Source organism: Schistocerca piceifrons, chromosome 5, assembly GCF_021461385.2.
Source record: "Schistocerca piceifrons isolate TAMUIC-IGC-003096 chromosome 5, iqSchPice1.1, whole genome shotgun sequence".
NCBI classification, from domain to species: Eukaryota; Metazoa; Arthropoda; class Insecta; order Orthoptera; family Acrididae; genus Schistocerca; species Schistocerca piceifrons.
In genome coordinates, this window is record NC_060142.1 from 107,346,731 (window position 1) to 107,362,459 (window position 15,729).

General features: G+C 44.9%; 1 protein-coding gene across 1 annotated transcript in view; it reads right to left on the reverse strand.

The window, feature by feature from the left end:
- The window catches only part of LOC124798209 (venom dipeptidyl peptidase 4-like), a 301,929-nt gene that overhangs the window by 259,208 nt on the left and 26,992 nt on the right, over window positions 1-15,729 (reverse strand). Inside the window, exon 2 of the mRNA XM_047261512.1 lies at window positions 6,404-6,521. Within this exon, the coding sequence (XP_047117468.1) occupies window positions 6,404-6,521 (118 nt within the window). The remainder of the gene's footprint in view (window positions 1-6,403; window positions 6,522-15,729) is intronic.

The window sequence follows — 15,729 nt, forward strand, 5'->3', positions numbered from 1 at the left end:
CGTTGTGGCCACTTATACCCCAAAAAAGAACAGGGAGTAATCGTACTGACCCCCAAGAAAAAGAAACCACAAAGAATAACAGTAACGTTGTTACGCAAGACCCGAAAATCATATCTCGGTTCATAGTGGGAAAATTTAAACAAACCTTCCATGCATCCTCGGGGTGGAGCAGACGTGTAGTGTACCCACCAAAAGCATCACAGATTGAATTTGTTCCTCAAGAGACACGGCGTTTTTCTCTTACCAACATCAGGCACAAACATTATGCCTAAATAGACTCCGAGAAAGCATTCGGTAAAGACAGTCATCAGTACCTAAGGAATGTGTTACAGCATTTCAAATTTCCACAAATGAGAGCAGATTCACTGCTACCAAATCACAAGGTGCAAATAAACGCACAGCTTATGAAAGCATTCCCATCCAACATTCTATCAGTCACGTTATACTCTTCGTCAACTCTTTAGCATCATTAAACCGTACGATCAGCACTTTCATACTAGGATTACACATTGGTACACGACAGTTCACCGTCAACGCCTACAATGACGATGTTTCCGTAACTTATGGTAGCATGGAAAAATACTGTATAAATCTCGGCTGTAATGGACGTCATTTACAAAGAAGCAGCGGGGCAACTGTGAAAAACGATGAAACAGATCTCTTTCGGCTCAGTGAAACGTAACTTCCCATTGACATCCCTTTACCGAATGTGTTAAAATGGAAATGTTGGCTGTGAAACAGGAAAAACGTGCGTGACCTAATTGACGCTAATACCTAACAACTGGTAGAAATACTAACAGGTTCTCTGATAGCGAACAGTACAAGGTAACTGAATATCATTCAAAGAATTAAATCATCATTCGGGCCCTGTCCAAAATATGATATCCTGTGTGATCAAAAGTATCCGGACACCCCCAAAAACAAACATTGTGCATTGTGCTGCCACCTACTGCCAAGTACTCCATATCAGCGACCTTAGTAGTCATTAAACATCGTGACAGAGCAGAATAGGGCGCTCCGCGGAACTCACGGACTTCGAACGTGGTCAGGTGATTGGGTGTCACTTCTGTCATACATCTGTACGCGAGATTTCCACACTCCTAAACATCCCTAGGTCAACTGTTTCCGATGTCATGGTAGAGTGGAAACGTGGAGGGACACGTAAAGCACAAAAGCGTACAGGCCGACCTCGTCTGATGACTGACAGAGACGCCGACAGTTGAAGAGGGTCATAATGTGTAATAGGCAGATGTCTATCCAGACCATCACACAGGAATTCAAAACTGCATCAGGATCCACTGCAAGTACTATGACAGTTAGGCGGGAGGTGAGAAAACTTGGATTTCACGCTCGAGCGGCTGCTCATAAGCCACACATCAAGCCGGTAAGTGCGATGTAAGGAGCGTAAACATTGGACGATTGAACATTAGAAAAACGTTATGTGGAGTGACGAATGTTGCGATCCAATGGCAGGGTGTGGGTATCGCGTATGCCCAGTGAACGTCATCTGCTAGCGCGTATAGTGCCAAGGCCGTGGTGGTGCCAAGGCCGTGGTGTTATAGTGTGGTCGTGTTTTTCATGGAGGGGGCTTGCACCCCTTGTTGTTTTGCGTGGCACTATCACATCACAGGCCTACATTTATGTTTGAAGCACATTCCTGTTTCCTACTGTTGAAGAACAATTCGGGGATGGCGACTGCATCTTTCAACACGATCGAGCACCAGTTCATAATGCACGGCCTGTGGCATAGTGGTTACACGACAATAACATCCCTGTAATGGACTGGCCTGCACATAGTCCTGACCTGAGTCCTACTGAACACCTTTGGGGTGTTTTGGAACGCTGACTTCGTACCAGGCCTCACCGACCGACATCGATACCTCTCCTCAGTGAAGCACTCCGTGAAGAATGGGCTGCCATTCCCCAAGAAGCATTCCAGCACCTAACTGAACGTATGCCAGAGAGAGTGGAAGCTGTCATCAAGGCTAAGGATGGACCAACACCATAATGAATTCCAGCATTACCGATGGAGGGCGCCACGAACTTCAAAGTCATTTTCAGTCAGGTGTCCGGATACTTATGATCACATAGTGTATGTTTCAATAGACACATCCACTGATAGAAAATATACAGCACAAATAAAAAAAGGCATAGCTTGACACATTTGGAATGTTATGTCACTTCGTGTAGCCGGGGATTAGCTGACGAAATCTTTTGTGTCGTCTCCTTGCCACTGTTGAGTGTTGTACCATGGGAAGCAAGGAGAGGATGTTGTTTGGTGCCCGTATCCTCTGTCTACAACACAACTGCACACATATATTAACAGCGTTCCTTATTAACAAGAAGTTTCTTATCTTTAAGCTACTTGTTGTGGTACAAGCTCTTAAATATTAGTCCACGTTAGCCTCACCGCTGGTGAAGTACACGTCCCGCTATGTACACTACTCTGGTCGCTATGTGCTGGCTGAGACCGAGACTCCGGTTGCTACTGCCTGCTGCCCTCCGGCCCACGGCGGCGATCTAAATACCGGCGGTCGAGAGGACGTTGGGGAGAAGTTCAAAAAAATGGGTCAAATGGCTCTGAGCGCTATGGGATTTAACATCTGAGGCCGTCAGTCCCCTAGACTTAGAACTACTTAAACCTAAGTAACCTAAGGACATCACACACATCCATGCCCGAGGCAGGATGGGAACCTGCGACCGTAGCGGTCGCGCGGTTCCAGACTGAAGTGCCTAGAACCGCAACGGCCGGCGGCGGAAAGTTGCTTGCGAGTTTGTCGTTGGCCTCTCTCCTGATAGGCGCGTTTTATTCAGCGCCTAGTATCGACCTTCTCATAACCTCTTTGCCAACTGGTGTGCTGGGGACAGATTACGCCAACACAAAATCACCTACAGAAGGAGGTCTAGGTTTAATATGTGGTGAAACAAGATGTTCGTCACTTGTCATGGAACACTAATAAATGCACTGAAACTGCCTGCAAGTCGGTTGGATTTGCTGGAGATTGCATTCGGTGTCACGTCAGAAACCGTGGGCTACAGACGGATGCCAACAACTTTATCTCGGACTTACAACCTACATCGTATGTACTAGAGAAGATTCCGATAAAACGTACTATGCAACAAAGGCAGTAATCAGAAACATTCGGAAGAAAACGCCATGTGCTTCAACATGCCTAATTAAACATAAAAAATTAAACCATAAGACGCCATTGACTTACCTCGCTGACAAATCCACCACCTCACTGACACGCTAAGTGGTGGTTATGTTAATAATTGATCTAGTGTGGTATTGTTGACAGATCCATGCAACAAATAGTAGTTTCCCACAGAATTACAGGACTGCGGAAACTGATAAAATTTAAAGCAAAGAGTTTGTTATTACTAATATTAACGAAATAAATACCAAGAAAATAATACAGAGTGGTCCAAAAAATGTATCAACTGTTTAAAAGTCCATAACTTGCAAACTAATTGACGGAGTTGTCTCATTTTTGGTGAAAGTGAAGCTTAAAGTTCAACTTAAAGATATCACTGTAGGTGTTCGAAATGGTCACCATTAACATCCACACACAAACGATGCCGCCGAACTGCAGCACGAACTACTGACTGCAACGTGTTCAGTTGGATATTTGCACATGAAAATAAGATGGATTCTCGAAGTTCATCCAATGTGCGTGACATTTGTCGGCAAACGACGTCCTTTAGTGTTCCCCACAGGTAAAAGTCCAGAGGAGATAGGTCTGGGGAACGTGGTGGATACTCCACAGCATCTCTACGGCCTATCCATCTTCCTCTTAGATTTTCGTCGAGATACGCCTTACTGTACCATTGAGTTTGAACTGTGCCTCATCAGACCACGCAATCACCTCAGCAAACTCTTCATCGTGGCGCACCATATTAGTAAACCCCTCGCAGTACTCCATTCTAGGATCTGGGTCGTCTTCGTTCATTGCGTGTAGCAGTCGTGGGATGTACCACTTCCACTTTGCTGTCTTCAAAATACGCCGTACACTTGAGCGACTCACTCCAGTTTCACGGGCACACTGTCTCACAGACTTCTGTGGTGAGTGAGTGACATTGTTGTAACAGACGACGGGAGTTAGCTGGACTTGTTACAGGTCGTCCAGATCGTTGTTTGTGTACATCTTTAACACAGCCTTCGCCTTCAAATTTGTCTCGAATGCGACGAATCGTTAAACGTGTCGGTGGCTCTGTTTGATACTCATTTCGCCATTGCCGTTGAACCTCATTAATGTTTTAGTACTTAAAATACCACTTCAAAACTGACTTCCTTTCATCGAATGTAAGCCTTGTGCCAGCCATGTTTACTCGAATAACTAGGTGCAACTAAGAACAAAACACTCACTATATGGCGACTGTCATCTGCCAAAACAAAACAACGCAATACAACGCTGGTGTGGCGATTGCCGGAACTACAAACTATTACACTACCAAAGATGAGACAACTCCGTCAGTTAGTTTGCCAGTTATGGACTTGTAAACAGTGGATACATTTTTTTGGACCCATGTGTATATACGGACGTCAAATCGTTTCCGGCATCCAAACAAGAGCACTCGTATGGTTTTATATTCTTTCATAAACTATGTCTTCAACGCGGGAGGAAATGTGTAGCGGTTCTTTGCTGTCATGCGGAAGTCATAGAAACTCACCAATTCTTTAAGTTTAGAATGAGTTTAACACTACAGGAAACAGCGAAGGAATGGTACACCGACGGACGATTGCCCACCAGTGGTGTGATGATTTTACTAATGTCTCATTAGTGGAAATATTCTCAGGAATTACTAGGTCTACAACTTTGCTTCCGCCGTTTTTCAATAGACGGCAGTGGTAGAAAGTAGTGGCGCAAGTCGTTCGTCGTAAGTGTCATACAGTAAGCTTAGGCATTTGAGAACATAACGCCATCAAAATATCAGTCGATTTTTGATTGCATCATAAAGTTATTCTCGACTGAATACATCAACTTATGAGCCCAGTTCTCGTCATCTGCGGGAGGTTTTAATTTTCTGCTTTGATATGAAGAAATCTGCGGCTGAGGCTCATAAAAAGCGGGTAAGACCTATGATGAGACGCCTGTTAGTGACAGAACTTCGCAGAAAATTGTTTCCATGCTTCAAGAATGGTAATTTTGATGGTGAAGACCGGCATGGTTGTGAAAGAGGGGGAAAGCTTTCGATGCTACTGTAACCGACAATCAAAGGAGATCGTTATCGAAAGCAATTGATGCGTTTGAGCCGAGCACTGTGAGGACAAACGGCCACACTACTGCGACAGACATGAAAAAATGGTTTTGCAGCATGACAGAGCACGGCCCCATGTCCAAAATCCCGTAAAAACATACTTGGAAACGTTGAAATGGGAAGTTCTTCCCCACCCGCTGTATTCTCCAGATATTTCTCCCTCTGACTGCCACCTTTCTTGATCTGTGATACACGACCTAGCTGACTAGCACTTGCGGTCGTATGAACAAGTGCAGCGGCCAAAAGCAGTCCTCTGCTGTCTCTGACAGGAGTACAATCTCAGTGATAAACCTCAAAGTTTTTGTTTCTTCACCTTCCAAATTTCTCCTGGTTTCCTTCACAGCAGCCGGCCGCTGTGACCGAGCGGCTCTAGGCGCTTCAGTTCGGAACCACGCTTCTGCTATGGTCGCAGGTTCGAATCCTGTCTCGGACATGGATGTGTGTGATGTCCTTAGGTTAGTTACGTTTAAGTAGTTCTAGGCCTAGGGGACTGATGACTTCAGATGTTAAGTCCCTTAATGCTCAGAGCCATTTGAACCATTTGAAGTTATTCACAGGTGAAGAGGCTTGCACAGGACAGGGTAGCATGGGAAGTTGCATTAAACCAGTCTTCGGAATGAAGACCACAACACAACACAACATGTGATGAACACCTCCACAAAGTTTGACAAATATCAGACTTGTGGGTCACTGTGTAACACGTTCCATTTCTGACTGAGTACGTAATAATTTATATTTTTTCTAAATTGTTCATTAGGCTGCCTTTTTTTATCGGTGTGTAGGAATGACCGGCATTATGTCGCTGGTCGTGTGTTTTTGTTTTATACGTGAACTGAAATTTCTTCCTATCTATATTTTCTCACAGGTATCACAATTCAACTTATAAACGCTACACGGTAAATAAACTGGATCGTTCTAAGTCAGTTTCAATCGTATGAGCTTATACATAAAATTCATACTATCAAGGTAAACGTATTTTGTCTGCTGTAGTACAGAATCCGAGCAAGCCCGGAATATGCTCGATACTAGTATATTTTACTGCGGCATTACTGTTCCAGCGAAAACGCGAAATTTCAGACAAATCACCGATGCTTACGGGCGCCTTGTCTACCTTCAGTTGGCGTATAGGCAAATATTCACTTACCAGTTATCCATTTGGCTGTAAACGATTCTGGTGTAAAGTCCCCATATAAGATATCATCCAACCCAAATGGTTCTTTCGTGGCCGCTGTTGCAATTGGCAGCAAAACCACACAGGTAGCCTGTAATACCAGAAACATAAAGAGTTTAAACAGTGTTCTAAACTAACAAGTTCAGTTCAATATTATCAATGTAATGCAGTCATTAGCTGGGTTCCGAATTCATTTGCCTTGTCTTTTAGCCAAAAATTCAATATAAAAAGGTTGCGTCAAAACATATGTTATTTAAACCACCATAGCTCAATTCACAATAAAACGCGACGATTAATTTTTAAGGATTTTTCCATTTACGTTTTTTTGCAAATTACAAATCACCCAGAAATGAATGGAGATGCTATAGTTGGAAATATTTTAGTAAGCTTCTCACCAAATGTTTGATATATTTGTACATATGTATTCGGATCTAATTAAGTATCGAAAATCATACCATTTCTCCATAAAAGCTCAAATTTGATTTGTTGGTAGTCCCCTGCACAAGGTTGAAGAGGAAACAAATACCATTCTCTCTCAGTTACTTCATTTCTGGCACCGACAGACACAACCACGTGTTAGCATCGGCCAGAGCATTTGTATTATTTTGCATCTACATATTTTGTCAGATGATTACAGTTCAGCTATACTTCATCATGTAGAACTTAAAAAGGCGAATTGTGCTGTTATCCAAAAGCTGAAGGATATAAATGCTTCAAAAATTTCAATATCACTATAAATAAAGGAGGGTATATCAGTTATCCAATACACCACGGGTCCTTTATTTACTTCAGTTATATTTAGTCTAAGTATTACAGTTCAAGTTATTTCAAAGTGATAGTCGTTGTGGGTTGCATTTGGCTCTTTCACTACAAATTGTATTCGTCAGTTGTTCTTGATTACGGTTACCTAAACAAGAAACACAATAAATAATTTAGCACGGAAGCAGTGCTCTTGCACGTATACATATCTCTCTCACCTCGCTGCACACATCCCCCACTACAATCCACACTATCTGAGGATGAATGGAGTGACGGGGGGGGGGGGGGGAGGAAGAGGGGGAAGCAGCGAATATGCCACATTTAGGCTAGGCGCAAATTGAGAAGCGTATAGCACGTGTGACGTGACACGAGACTACAGCGCGACACGCACGTGCCGCACGGGTAGCGCGGGTGCAGCGCATATTGCGACGCGTACACCATACTTCGCACGCGCCGACTGGCGACGTTCTGCGCTGACTGAACCGAAGCGCGCGCAACCTCGTATCTATCTCAAACGATTTTACAGAAACTATTCTCTGAAAATATATGATTTTTGCCTTACTTGTAGCGTTTATATGTCAGCTTCGTGCGCCCAACACCTCACTAATGACCATTCTTCTTGTGATGTACACATTTTAGTGAGACACTACGCAAAACTCAAAAAGTTTGCAACGAAAATGAGGGGTCGCTATGATTTTGCGTTTGGTGCGTATTACACCGTATGTTACTGCGTAAGAAATTCAGCTAACATGCTGAATTTTTGTTTAGACTTGGGAGGAGATCTCTATCTGCCTCCGATCTCGAGAAAATGGATCCCATGTAGGGCGCTCACTTCCGATCTCACGCCCGCGAGAATGAAGTACTCGCAACATCTCTCGTATCTCCTAAACTGCTCGAGACATCGAAACGAAAGTTTGGCGAATGATAGCACACAAGGAGGAGAGTGTTTTGCCAATTATTAAACACACGGGACTTTCTTATCTATGGCGATATATCACTACTTGTACTTCTTTTTTATTTATTTCACTCCAGTGACTGTAATTTTTTAAGAGTTATCGACAGCTAGCGAAACAAGAGCTTCCTAGTATGAAAATAAACATGAAATTTCTTCTTTTACGTTACTGCAAACCGATACTACGAGGTTTTTCGTAAGCTATTGAGCTCTGTGATTGCCACTTACTTGTTTAATGAGGCCCTCCGTTTCGGAATTCTGTCTGATATGTATGTAATAATGTAATACGGCACACTGCACTACATGCATGTGGACTACATATTTCCACTGCAAGCTAGAAACAATCGAAAAGCAGTCACAAATAACGATGTTTTAATTGGTTCGTCGTGATGAGAAAAAGCATTTCAATTGTTGCATGGACATTATCAGCATTAATAAACTAATTATATAACAACAGGCTACACAAATGAAGAAAACGGTCGGCATTATTACGAAAGTAGGAATATCCTAAAAGTGTGTTATGATTAGATATATTTAATTTGTTGAAATGTGGTGCTGACAAACGCAGATCTACTTTCATGACAATGTTTTTCGAACTCCATCTCACAAGGCACAGATGGCTAGCTTGACAATACACACACCATTGTGTTGTGCGACAGATCAATTGTTTACTTTTCTCAATAACAACTATTTTATTCGCGATCACGCATTGTCAGTTTGGCACGCCCTAGGTGAGTAAACAGTATCTGGCATGTGCCTATCATTCCGCCTGAAGGAACGCTCGTCATTATTTTAATACGGCTCAGATCAAGAGAAGGAATAAAATCCTTTGGTAAGTTTCCATTCCAGTCGCTCAGTGTTAAAAATACGATGGGTTACGAGGATTCCACAAAAATTCCAACAGAATTGCCAATCTGTTTTTGTGTGAGTTGTTAACCTTTTCTCATTCGAAGAAGCATCACCATTTATGAGTAAAGGCCACATTTCTCTTGGTGACTGGTTTAATTGTACTTCCTTTGTCACAATGTAATTTGCCAAACTCATCTCACAGCAGCCATTGAGACAGAATTCCGAAACGGAGGGCCTCATTAAACAAGTAATTGTCAATCACAGAGCTCAACAGCTTACGAAAAACCCCATAGTATCGGTTTGCAGTAACATAAAAGAAGAAATTTCATGTTTATTTTCATACTAGGAAGCTCTTGTTTCGCTAGGTGACGATAACTCTTAAAAAATTACAGTCACTGGCGTGAAATAAATAAAAAAAGAAGTATAAGTAGTGATATATCGCCATAGATAAGAAAGTTCCGTGTGTTTAATAATTGGCAAAACACTCTCCTCCTTGTGTGCTATCATTCACCAAACTTTCGTTTCGATGTCTCGAGCAGTTTAGGAGATACGAGAGATGTTGCGAGTATTTCATTCTCGCGGGCGTGAGATCGGAAGTGAGCGCGCTACATGGGATCCATTTTCTCGATATCGGAGGCAGATAGAGATCTCCCAAGTCTAAACAAAAATTTAGCATGTTAGCTAAATTTCATACGCAGTAACATACGGTGTAATACGCACCAAACGCAAAATCATAGCGACCCCTCATTTTTGTTGCAAACTTTTTGAGTTTTGCGTAGTGCCTTACTAAAATGTGTACATCACAATAAGAATGGTTATTAGCGAGGTGATGGGCACTTCGTCACGAAGCTGACATATAACGCTGCAAATAAGGCAAAAATCATATATTTTCAGAGAATAGTTTCTGTAAAATCGTTAGAGAAAGATAAGAGGTTGCGCGCGCTTCGGTTCAGTCAGCGCAGAGCGTCGCCAGTCGGCGCGTGCGAAGAGTGATGTACGCGTCGCAATATGCGCTGGACCCGCGTGACCCGTGCGGCACGTGCGTGTCGCGCTGTAGTCTCGTGTCACGTCACACGTGCTATACGCTTCTCGATTAGATGGCAACGCAGTCGCACTTTCTACGACTTCGTTTCGTATTTCATAGTTCTTAACAACACAGATCACAAACAAAACATATTTTCAGTGTTATTTATTTATTTTAGGCACGATGAAGATACAATATAATTTGTAACCGGTACAAATTGTCGGCATACAGACAGACAATTTCACAGATTTTCTTCTAGTTTCATAATCGAAACAAGCTTTTCATAGAAATAAATTGATCGAAATATTTTATAAATATTTTATCATATTATCAATCCTATTATGGAGACACCGCAAATCTTCGCAAGGAAAACAGCGTAGGCCTTCTGTACAGTCTTACCCATTAAAAAATTGTCTTTAGGTGGGTATTACGCTGCAAATCAACCAGTCCCATCTGCACATGCACAGGGACCTTTTAATTGAAACGGATAACCGTCTAGAAAACAGCTCGGAAACAGATGCGAGGTTGATACTGTCCTCAAAACGTTTAGAAATTTCTCCTTGTAATTCTTTCAAGTCCACAACGAATTCTTTAGAACTCGCTTCTTCTTTAATTGCAGTAACATGACGGAAATAGTTGGTGTTTTTTGTCAGTATCTGTTCTTCCACAATGCGATTTTCATTTTAAGTACATTCGCAGTAAATCAGAATGAGTTGTTTCTCACCGTGCAGTGATTGACAGCAGGCAGTGTGCAGTCAATGCCACTTAAAACGAGAGGTCTGCAACCCATTTCGGACGTTGTAATTTTCGTTCTAGTTTCCTTTTTCCTTCATAAATTTAATAACAGCTCATTTTAAACGAAAAAATCGTTTCAGGCATACCTGTTGATCTAAGCAACATACTTTACAATAATACCGGGAATGAGACAGCTAAGTGGCCGAGCGCTTCTAGGCGCCCAGTCTGCCTTCGGCAGTGACACAGTGCGGACCGTGTTGCCTGCCGGCCACGCTGTGGTGCGCGCGCCTGTTTATTTACGCCGGAGCAGCTTCGCGTGTGCGGTGTTGTGAGTCTAGAACGAGATGGCACACTCGTACAGAAAAACGACTTTGAAGTTCAGTTTTGCGAACGACTATACACGACCAAAGGCACACGAGATTGAACGTTTCTTCAGAGAAGAGGTAAAAATCGATCCACAGGAAATCGTGGGAATCAATTTATCGCTCGTTTCAAGCGTCGTCTATGTCAAACTTGTTGACGGGGCTGCTTACGAAAGACTTCTACAACGATCACCGAACGGGTATCGTTTCTGTCATGCCGACGGGAATGTTGGTGCGGTTACAGTCGATCACGCGGGAATGGGGATCCGCACTATGCGAGTCTTCGAACTTCCGTTTGAGATCCCGTCTGAACTTGTTACCGACGCCTTTCGACCATACGGTACAGTTCTATCCCATGTGGCCGAAAAATGGACGAGTTTTACCACGTACCCCGTTTTAAATGGGGTGAGACAAATACGGATAGAACTGCGCAAGCACGTCCCCTCTTATTTGTACATAGGAGGTTGTCGAGCGATTATAATCTATGATGGGCAACCTCGCACTTGCTCGGGGTGCGGGAAAGAAGGTCACGTCCGCTCGGAATGCCTCCAGCGACGTTTAGTGCAAACTCCACGGGATGACGTTCAGGCGCCACAACCGACGACTGTCTTACCGTTGACCTTTGTGGAAGCCCTGAGAGGCGACGTGAGGGAGACTTCCGATGGGCACCAGCAGCTGCCCCCTATAGAGAACATGGACACCAATGGACTGGAACTCCGACCACCGGTTCCACCTCAGCAGACACAGGACACCACACAAGAGATGCAGCTGATGGCCGCTCCAGGCTCATCCGTGGTGGCTGCCAGTGCTTCCACCGAGAGCGTGATAGGCCAGGCCCAAGACGGAGGATACGCAACCCCAACAGCCGATGCGGAAGCAAGGCAACGGAAACAGCGTTCGCCGAAGAGAAGAAAGAAGCGTCGACTGACTTCTGCTGACGATCGCCATAGTCCCGAGGGGACAGTGGACGACAACGACAGTATCGACCTGAGACCAGTGGATTCAACAGATACCGAGATGACGATGCAGGAACTACACAGCGACGATAACTTGAACTCTCCTTCTGGTGACCGGAAGGCGGAAGTGGAGATGACAACTGTCCAACATCAGAGCGATGACAACGTTACCTCCCATCCTTCGACCAGTTCCGGAAATATGCTGGGGGACTGGGCGCAAGAAATGGACCAACAGGAACAGGATGAAAATACGAACGCGACGATTGAGGACAGTCCTGGCCAGAGGCCGGGAGGGGTCGGGAAATGTTGACCAACTTAGTGTGTTGAGGAGCGCCGGGGGTGCAGATGGACGCTTAATGACACCGCCCTACAACTGATGAACACAAGCCAGGCGTACCGCATTGCCACGATAAACATTAATGGCATACGGACACCGCTTAAAATTCAAATGCTGAAAGATATGTTACGCGCTGCGGACGTGGATGTTGTACTCCTGCAAGAAGTGCGTTTCACATCGCCGCCAGAGTTCTACGGTTACGAGGCACATTATTCAGTGCACGATGAAAGTGAATGCAGTGTGGCGATTCTCACCAGGGAAGGAATAGGAGTGGAGGACGTCAGGTCTCTCCCTTCGGCACGCGGCATAGCGATCACTGTCGACGGCGTTCGTTTCATCAATTTATACGCACCATCTGGCTCTACAAAACGAAGAGAAAGGGCGACTTTTTACACCGAAGAGATAGCACCGTTGTTCGCTGGACGCTTTGATAACTATATAGTGGGCGGCGACTTTAATTGTGTCGTCGACAAAAAGGACCAAGTACCTCATTATGTGCCATGCATGGAACTGCGTGCGTTGATTACCGAAATGGCGCTTCTGGATACCTGGGAACTGCAGCATGGTGACAGACCGGGTTATACGTTTGTCACGGGACACTCGGCGAGTAGACTTGATAGAGTGTACGTGACACGAGCTCTACGGACGACGAAACTGGATGCCGAAATCTGGCCAGCGGCTTTTACGGATCATATGGCGTACGTCTGTACGATTTCACTAACGCGTCAGAAGATATGGCGGAGTAAAGGTCACTGGAAAATGAATTGTGCACTTTTACGTGACACTGAATGTCACCAGTCGATGGAGGCGGCCTGGGAGACCTGCGTTCGCCGCCAACGAGCATACACCTCGGTTCTCCAGTGGTGGATTAAATGCGCAAAACCAACGTTACGGAGAACGTTGATACGATACGGGCAGGACAAATCGCAGTGGAACCGCACAACGGCTGATTTTTATTTTACAGCCCTGAGGGAGCTGATGACCCAACAACCATCGCCGGAAAGGCACACGGCCATGCGCAGGATAAAAGCCAAGTTATTACAGCTGACGAGACTAAGAATGGAAGGTATAATGGTCCGGGCGAGATTGGCGGACACAGTTGCTGCCGAAACCCCCTCCATGCACCACGTGGTACGTGAACGTCAACGACGACGCAGGACATTGATCAGGGAACTAATCTCTGAAACTGGCCAGCAAGTTGTGCACCAGCGTGATATTGCGCATGTATTTACCGACTATTTCCGCCAGTTGTATGGACCTGTACATGTGAACCACGAGACACTACATGATGTCATCTCGGAAATGCCAGATAGAGGACCACCACTGGATGCAGAGACTTTCATCACAGCGATAACAGAGGACGAGCTGACAGACGCATGACCTTTTTGCATGTGGTGATGGGCAGATTGGGAATCCCACAGGCCTTCATCCTAGTGATCATGCGACTGTTACACGGCGTACGATCAAAGGTCTCGGTGAATGGGCGGGGCACTGACTACATTTTTATTTCAAGGTCAGTTCGTCAAGGTTGCCCCCTTTCGATATTTTCGTATGCAATGGCTTTGGAACCCTGTCTATATGGTCTCCGAAGACGGTTGGAGGGAGTGCCGTTGCCACAACTGACCTTTCATTGCCGCGCTTATGCTGACGATGTGATGCTGGTGGCGCGGACAGGCGAAGAAGTACGTACGGCGTTGGCATGGATACAGCGATACGGGATGGCGGCAGGAAGCGTGCTTAATCTACAAAAATCACGCTGCATGAATGTCGGTCGAGGATTACAATCGGGGGAGGAAGGCCCGCTCATCTTAGTTAAGACCATAAAATGCCTAGGTATTACGTTCCACACGGATGTGCAGCGGACAGCAGCGGATAACTACAGACGCATATTGAAGCTGATGCGGACAATGGTGCTATTACAGAAATTAAGAGCGTTGGATATGATTCAGAGGGTGACCTATGTTAACGCATACCTAGCACCGAGACTCACTCACGTAGCGCATGTCCTGCCTTTAACGCGCACAATGGCATCACGGATACAAGCAACTTTCGGAACCTACGTGAGTGTGGGACACCTGTTTAAGATCCGATACACAACGCTTACGCTACCACCTGGAGAGGGTGGACTTGGTCTAGTGAACGTATATGAAAAGGCACGGGCGTTATTCGTCAGTACGATTTTCCGTCAGTGGCGCGGTCAATTTCGCAATATCTCGGGTGCGTTGGCCGATGTACTAGCGCCCACTTCAATGCTGCCCCCAGTCGATGTGGGCCATATTTCACCGAAGCTGTCACATTTCAAGTCTTTTTTTTTTTTTGGAGCTTAGCTATGTCAGAGATTCCTTTCCAACAACACGACTACCGACAACGCGAGACGTATACCAACTCTTACTGCGCCGGTGCCCCAGGAATACCCTGGAAAAGAAGTACCCAGACAAGAACTGGCGACAGATATGGCGCGTTATACGGAACGTTTACTTCCCAACGTCGGTACGCTCAACATGGTATGTGGTGATAAATAGGAAGTTCGCAACGAATCAACGGCGGCACGCGATTCATTTGGCAGACACTCCACTATGTTTAGGTTGCGCAACAGTGGACACTGATGAACATCGTTTAGCATGTAGTGGGACGGCTCCAGTGTGGCACTTGGCACAACAGATATTGGCGTTCCTGTTACGCTCCGCCCCTCACACAATTTCATCAGACACACTTTTTTCCCCCAAGAATCTTATTTCCCGGTCCAAAAAACCAATGCAGTGACATGGGTGCGGGGAATGGTGGTGGGCTACGTGTATAACGAATCGGAAAAGGACAAAATTGATTTTTGGCATTTTCTCCTGGATGGACACACGAAGCTGCAACAGCATAAGTAATATAGGCAAGACTTCGCTAATTACTTGCGACTTACATTTACCGACCCGCCGGCCAGATGGGGTGTGACGGGTGAGAGATGAGATAGACGAAGAAGCCGAGATAGACATCGATCACACTTACAGACCCTTAGTTAATTTCGAGAAGACGACCCAGTCTTACACCAACGTCTGGAGAACGAGTCGATAGATGGCTCTCTTGCTCTATCGAACGTCGGGTCGTGAGCAGGTGTCGCCCCCGACACGAATTTCATTTCATTGCTACAGGAGCATGTTTCTTTTGTATTTGTACTATCCGCAATGTCTTCATGTCTTTCATTTGGGCATTTTCAGTTTTATTCATTTCCTTAATTAATTAATTTTCTAATTAGCCACTATTTGTCAACATATGGACTTTGTAGACACTATTTATGCGATAGCACAACAACATGTATGTCAGCAAAGGTGGTAAG